Source organism: Myotis brandtii, unplaced genomic scaffold, assembly GCF_000412655.1.
Source record: "Myotis brandtii unplaced genomic scaffold, ASM41265v1 scaffold1013, whole genome shotgun sequence".
NCBI lineage: Eukaryota > Metazoa > Chordata > Mammalia > Chiroptera > Vespertilionidae > Myotis > Myotis brandtii.
Window position 1 is genome coordinate 315,216 of NW_005353379.1, and position 7,342 is coordinate 322,557.

General features: G+C 61.3%; 1 protein-coding gene across 1 annotated transcript in view; it reads left to right on the forward strand.

Moving 5' to 3' along the window:
• The window catches only part of SERPINA4 (serpin peptidase inhibitor, clade A (alpha-1 antiproteinase, antitrypsin), member 4), a 13,598-nt gene extending 8,204 nt beyond the window's left edge, over positions 1-5,394 (forward strand). Inside the window, exons 3-6 of the mRNA XM_005853240.2 lie at positions 110-751; positions 3,058-3,331; positions 4,044-4,203; positions 4,942-5,394. Of these exons, the coding sequence (XP_005853302.2) occupies positions 110-751; positions 3,058-3,331; positions 4,044-4,203; positions 4,942-5,142 (1,277 nt within the window). The 3' untranslated portion in view covers positions 5,143-5,394. The remainder of the gene's footprint in view (positions 1-109; positions 752-3,057; positions 3,332-4,043; positions 4,204-4,941) is intronic.
• The last annotated feature ends 1,948 nt before the right edge of the window (positions 5,395-7,342 follow it).

Genomic DNA, 7,342 nt, shown 5'->3' on the forward strand with positions numbered 1-7,342 from the left:
GCTCTATCCACTGAGCCATACCAGCCAGGCCTGTCTTACGCCCACCTGCCCTGGCTGACTTCTCAGTGGGGTTGGGTCTCAGTCCTGGACGCCCTCTTCCCCCCTGCAGACCTGAAACTGCAGAAGATGCAGCGTGCAGACCGCCTGCTCCTCGTCCTGCTGGGACTGCTGGCCCTTTCCCACGGCGGCCAAGGTCAAGCCGACGGCCCCCAGGAGGGTCCGGGCGCTGAGGAGGTCTCCCCCAGCCTCCAGATCGCCCCGAGCAACGCAGCCTTCGCCTTCAACTTCTACCACCTCGTAGCTTCCCTCAACCCCGGGAGCAACATCTTCTTCTCCCCGCTGAGCATCTCGGCCGCCTACGCCATGCTGGCCCTGGGGGCCCGCGAGGACACGTGGGCCCAGATCCTGCAGGGCCTGGCCTTCAACCTCACAGACACGTCGGAGCCGGACATCCACCGGGGCTTCCAGCACCTGCTGCACACGCTCAACCTCCCCCACGACAAGCTGGAGACGCGCGTGGGCAGCGCCCTCTTCCTGAGCCAGGACCTGCCGCTCCGGCCGCGGTTCCTGAATGACACGGCCGCCTTCTACGGGGCCAGCCTGTTCCCCGCTGACTTCCTGGACTCCGAGGGCACCACCCAGCTGATCAACAGCCACGTCAAGAAGGAGACCCGAGGGAAGATTGACAACTTGGTCAGCAGGCTCAGCCCCGACACGGTGATGGTGCTGGTGAATTACATTTACTTCAAAGGTAAGTCAGGTCGTCGGTAGATCCTATACCCCCCGTTAAGTTATTAATACAGTCTGTTTTTTAAATACATTTTGATTGATTTCAGAGAGGAAGGGAGAGTGAGAGAGAAAAACATCAATGATGAGAGAGAATCACTGATTGGCTGCCTCCTGTATGCCCCCGACTGGGGATGGAGCCTGCAACCTGGGCATGTGCCCTGATTGGGAATCCAACCGTGACTTCCTGGTTCAGATGATACATTAGGTAAAAGAAAGTGGATGGGTTGGGTCTGACAGGGCCAAGCGGCCCTTAGAAGATTTCTTGGTTTTGTCCGATAGTTAAGATTGTGGAGTATTGTGGTTTCCATCTCTTCATGCCTTTAGACTTATTTTCTTTTTCTTTGAATGACAGTAAGTTATGAAAGGTGTTGTAGCCAAGGATCGCGAGTTGAATGTCTAAATTTGTATTGAGCCCTAACTGGTTCGGCTCAGTGGGTAGAGCGTCGGCCTGCGGACATGTCCCGGACTCCGGGGATGTAAATGCCGCCCAGACCTCAGTGCGGGCACTCGGTGAGGCAGCGGGACATCGTGGCTCATCCTCAAAAATGCAAAGTCTGTGGACGAATCCAACCAGCTGTGCGGGGTCTCTGCTGGCAGGATGCTGTGAGAGATACTAAGTCAAGTTGAATAAAACACTAAAGCTGCATGCAGGACGGGGGTGGTAAAGACGGCGGGATCCCCCAATTAACCTAAATATTTAATGTGATGCCCATTAAAACCCTAGCAGGTTTTTTTCTTTTTTCCTTTTTGGTGGCAGGTAACGAGCTGATTTTAAAATGTACATGAGAGTACAAAGGGTCAAGAATCACTAAGATGAGAAAACTGTCCAGTCCGAGAGCAAGACCTATTATTACTCTGTATTAATTATTAATGTTGGTTAATCCTCACCTGAGGCTATTTTTGCATTGAGTTTTAGAGAGAGTGGAAGGGAGGGGGAGAGACACAGAGAGAAACATCGATGTGAGAGAGACACATCGTTGAGTTGCCTCCCACCTGCACCCCGACCAGGGCTGGGGATGGAGCCCGCAACCGAGGTACCTGCCCTTGACCAGAATCGAACCCGGGACCCTTCCGTCCACCAGCTGACACTCTATCCACAGAGCCACACTGGCCAGGGCGCTCTGTATTCATTTAGACCACGAGGTACCAACAGGCCAATGGCACGGATACAGGGAGGCCAGAAACGGGCCCAGGATAGATGGGACCTTGATATTTGCAGAAGCTGGCGTGAGGGAGCCCGGGGGAAGGATGGGTTTAACAACCAGAAATCGGTCCGGGGACACTGGGCACCCATAGGGTGAAGTGGTGGTGTGGGCCCCTCCTTCCTGCCTGGCATAGCTACGTGTTCCAGGTCGAGAAGGTCCTGAATGCAAAAGTAAGACGAAAGCTTCCGGCAGACGCTGTAGGCGAGTGTCTGCACGAACGTGGGTGGGGCCCTTTTCCTAACGAGACACGGAAGGCCTCACCCTGCAGGGAAAGACTGCTGTGCCCACGGCGCTCGAGTTTCAGTAGCCAGGAAGGCGAGTGGAAGGACCGGTCGGTGAGGGAGAGGCAGTGTTTGCGGCACGCACCACGGTGCACAACTAGTGCTCAGAGGAGCCCTCAACCTCCGAGAAGCAGCCTCTGAAATGCGGGGTCACATAACGAGCTGGCACCCGACTGAAAACCAAGGGCATCTAGTTGGTCCCTGAACGTGCGAACGCTTTCTCAGCCTTTTTTTTTTTTTTTTTTTTTAAGAGAGAGTGGAAGAGAGAGGGAGAGAGGGACAGAAACATCAGTGAGAGAGAATCAAGAGAGAAACATCGATCTGCTGCTCCTGCACGCCCCCGACTGGGGATGGAGCCCGAAACCCGGGCCTGCGTCCTGACCGGGAATCGAACCGGTGACCCCTTGACTCATGGGTAGATGCTCAACCACTGAGCCACACAGGCTGGGCTCACTTATTTTAAACCAAGAAAGTGCACGTCGGAGCCACGGCGAGCTTGGGCTCTGCAAGCCTCGGGTTGGCAAAATATATACGTGCAGCGGGTCCAGGGAGCTGGTGAAGACACGAGACAACTTGGCTGGTAGCCACGGGTGTCTCCCAACGTCGATGCTGAATGAGCCGTGGGCGGTCCATTCCCCAGGCCCAGCCGGTTGTGAAGGATCTAGGCTGTGCCCCTGAGGAGCCGGAAGGTGGGGGTCTGAGCGACTGGGGGGCCGCTCCCTGGCGGGAGGAGGGGCCGCTGGCCCGTGGACGCCCGGCGCCTTCTCTCCGTCTCCCCTCAGGTCGGTGGGAGAACCCGTTCGGCCGCTACGTCACCAAACCCCAAGACTTCCACGTGGATGAGAACACGGTGGTCAAGGTGCCGATGATGTTTCAAGACCAGTACAAGCAGTGGTACCTGCACGACAAGCACGTGCCCTGCTCGGTGCTCCGGATGGACTACAAGGGCGGCGCCCGGGCCCTCTTCATCCTGCCGGACCCCGGGAAGATGGCGCAGGTGGAGGAGGTCCTGACGCCCGAGATGCTCCGCAGGTGGAGCAGTTTGCTGGAGAAGAGGTAACCGGCGGCGGTGCGAGCGGGCAGCGCCCCCTGCGGGCCTTCGAGTAGAAGCCAGTGCCCAGCTCTGCGCGCGGCCCCCTTCGCTCGGAGACCCCCTGGGTGGGTCTTTAAGCAGTGACCTCTCCTGCCGCCTCAGCACATGACTGTCCTCACAGTGACACGGGACGCGGGCGAGGGGTGGAGGCCTCGCTCTACCGGCAGCTCTGCCCTGTACCAGCCTGGGGGGAGGCGATGCCAGCCCTCGGGGGGCCCAGCCCTGTGCCACGGAGGGGCACCTCCGACGGGAGGGCTGACCCGGCCCCTCGGGGTGTAAGGAAACCCCGGCTTCCACCCAGCAGCCACCAGGGAGGTTCCCGTCGCCCGGGGCTGTGAGTGGAAGCGAAGGGCCTCCAGGCCGCCTGTGTGATGGAGACCTTCCCCGTTCGTGTGGCCGGGATGCGGCCCAATGGCATCATCAGGGCCCAACAGAGCCCGGGCAGGGCTGCCCGGAGGGGTCTCGCCTCTCCCTGGGCGCCTGGCCCCACAGAAAGCGGCCTCTGTTGGAGAGGAGCCCCCGGGGTGGGGGAGGGCCCCCAGACGACAGTCCCCTGGGCAAAGGAGCCTGGCGGGGCTGCCGGGAGCCCTGGGGTGACGGGCGGGCGCACGCGGGGTGACCTCGGGGGAGGGCCCGGCTGGGCCGTCCAGGGCGTTCACCCCGTGCCTCTTTCAGGTCCTATTCCCGGAAGGTCTGGCTGTACCTCCCCAAGTTCTCCATCTCGGGCTCCTACAGCTTAGACCAGCTGCTGCCGCGGCTGGGCATCCAGGACCTGTTCTCGCGGCAGGCCAACCTGTCCGGCATCTCCACACAGGAGAACCTGATGGTGTCCAAGGTCAGTGGTCAGTGGCCTCCGCACCTTCGTAGCCACGGCAACAGGCAGCGGAAATTCAGTGCCCGGAGCAGGAGGGTGCAGGAGGCGGGCTGGGCGCCTGCGTGTCAGAGAGCTTTCGCAGACGAGAGAAGGGCCTGTGACTTCAGCGACGTGAGATGCCAGTGCGCTGGAGGGCGGAGCCTTGGACTTGAGGGCTAGAATCCCAGTCCCGCCTCTTACGTCACAGGATCCCTGGGCTCTAGTGTCTTCCTCGAGGGGCGGCTTAGAAGATGAGAAAGAGCCCTGGCCGGCTCGGCTCAGTGGATAGAGCGTCAGCCTCTGGACTGAAAGGTCCCGGGTTCGATTTTGGTCAAGGGCATGTGCGCGGTCGGGGCTCGTGTGGGAGGCAAGCAGCCAATGTGTCTCTCACATGGATGTTTTCCTCTCTGTCTCTCCCCTCGCTTCCACTCTCTCTAAGAATCAATGGGAAAATATCCTCAGGTGAAGATTAACAAACAACAAAAAAAGAAAAGATTAGCCAGTGCAGGCGACAGGAAGTGCTCAGGGAAGGACACCACCTTGTTGTGTCACTAAGAGCCATCGGCTCAGCCACCTGCCCCGTGGGAATTCCTGCTGTGAGGTCCCCAGGGGCTTTGGTGCAGGCAGCTCAGTCCTGCTCCCCAGGGATCTCTGGCTCCCTCGGCCTCCCCTCAGCCCCCACTCGGTCCTCTCGCAGTAACGCCTGTGATTCCCCCCCAGAGTGTCCACAAGGCCGTGCTGGACGTGGACGAGGTTGGCACCGAGGCTGCGGCGGCCACCAGCCTCTCCGTCACCTTATTCTCCGCCCCGCGCATTCCCGGCATCCTCAAGTTCAACCGGCCCTTCCTCGTGGCCATCCTCTCCACCGACACCCAGAGCATCCTCTTTCTGGGCAAGGTCGTCAACCCTACAGAGCCCTAGCCCGGAGCTGCTGCCGCGCAGGGCGTGGCCCGGGGGTGCAGAGATGCCAGAGGTCCGGGCAGAAGCTGCTGGAGACGGGAAGGGACGTGGGGGTACCAGACAGGTGTGCAGCCCCACACCCCTGCAATCCCTGTAGGAAGTGTCTGCCCCGATAGGCGGGAGCCCCCCCCCCCCGCCCCGCCCTGCCCTGCCCTGAGGGTGGTGTGTGAATTAAACAGCCTGATAGCGAGGAGCCTGGTCCAGTGCCTTGTACACAGCAGATGCTTAATAAATGCGCGCCTTTCCCGTCCCTCTGGGTTGGCCCTGCACTCCCTGGTGTAGCTGGTCCCAGACACAGGGCCCAGGTACTCCAAGGGCCAGGGGGTGGGTGCGGTGTGTGGCGGGGAGGAAGGGGAGTGGGCAGCCAGCCACCCCCAGCAGGTGGGTGCCTCGTTCCAGAAGGGGGGGCGGGGGGGGGGGAACTCCACAGGCCTTGGCAGGGAGAACAGCAACCAAGTAGTTGCCACCGCGACCTGGTTAGGAAGCCCGCGTGGGAGGCAGCTGCACAGGCTCCGCCCCCGCCGTGGCCGTGGAGAGGCCCAGCCTTTCTCCCCCAGGCGATGGGGGTCCCGGGGTGCTCCGCCGAGAGGAGGAGCAGGGGTTCAAGTCAGGGGCTGTCCTCACAGCCCTGCTCTGCCCTAACGTGCTCTGGGGCCTCGGGCCAATCCCTCCCCTTGAGGCCTCAGTTTCCCCAGCAGGGGGGTCTGAGCTGGCCCCGGCGGTCCAGCTCGGACTGTCTCTGAGGATGTGGGCGAACTCGCTCGGGAGGGTCAGCCCAGAATCTAGAGAAGAAGCCTGGACCCTCCCATGGTTTGTCCCAAACCCCAGGAATTCCCACAAACCAGCCGCTCTGGGCGGGCCTCTGGGTTTCTCGGCGGTCAGTGCGTCAGAGACGGGGTCTCAGGCACCCCCCAGGGTTTCACGTGACTCAGGGGCTGCGAAGACACCTCCAGCACCGACCGCTGTTCGAGTCGCGGTGTCCAGGGACCGCGTGGCGGGCTGTCTGGACCAAGCAGTGCCACAGGGTGAAGGGCAGGCTGGCTGTGGGAGGCCTGAGCTGGGAGGCTGGATCCTGGGAGGCCGGATCCTGGGAGGCCGGATCCTGGGAGGCCGGATCCTGGGAGACCGTGTCCACAGCGGGAGACAGGACACGGGAAAGGGAGAGGCCGGGAGGACGGGGGCCTTGCCCTCCCTGCCTCCAAAACAGAGCGCTGAGCCTGGGCCGGTGTGGCTCCGTGGATAGCATCGGCCTGCGGACCGAAGGGTCCCGGGTTTGATTCTGGTCAGGGGCATGTACCTCGGTTGCAGGCTCCTCCCCGGCCCTGAGGTTGGGGTGCGTGCAGGAGACAACCAATGTGATGTTTCTCTCACATCAATATTTCTCTCTGCCTTTCCCTCTCTCTTCCACTCTCTCTAAAAATCATTGGGAAAATATCCTCAGGTGAGGATTAACAAAACAATAAGAAGAGTAAATAAAACAACTGAGCTGGACGGGACGGCCTCCGGGAGGGCGACAAAAGAGGCCCCAGTGAGGACACGGCTGCGCGGACGGCGTGTGCTGACCGCTCGGCCCCGGCTGCAGGGACAGAGACCAGGAAGTGCTCCTGGCCTCCAGCCTCCAGGGCTCGAAGGAACGCACACCCTTCCCTCCCTGGGCTTGCTGGCTGGAAAGCGAGTGTTCCTGAACCTATCGCCATTGCCCTGCGCCTGCTGGGGGTTGTCCAACAGCCAGGCAAGCAATAGGCTGATGGGCCCCGGCTTTGCCCTGCAGAGCGGGCGGGTGGGTGGGTGGATTCAAGAGTCTCCCATGAGCCAGAAAGGAGTCCCAGGCGGGGGTTACCGTGGCAACGTCCCCGTGGGGCGATGGATGTGTGAAGGTGCGGTCCTGGTGCGATGGAGGGGAGAAAGGGGGGAACAGTCACCCCCAGTTCAGCTCGAGAGTGCTCCTCCTCGTGCTGACTGGGCTCCTCGCTCCCCTGTTCAAAAGCGTTCAATGGCCCCTGTTGCCGACCAGACACAGCTCGGACCCCTCTCTGCTCTCAGGCCTCCCTGGTCTGGCCCTGCCGGCCTCTCCCGCCTCACGAGTCCCGTGGCCTCCGTCACGGAAAGACTGGGGACCCAGAGCGTCTCACCTCCAGCCCCGTCCCCAGACCCCGTCCCG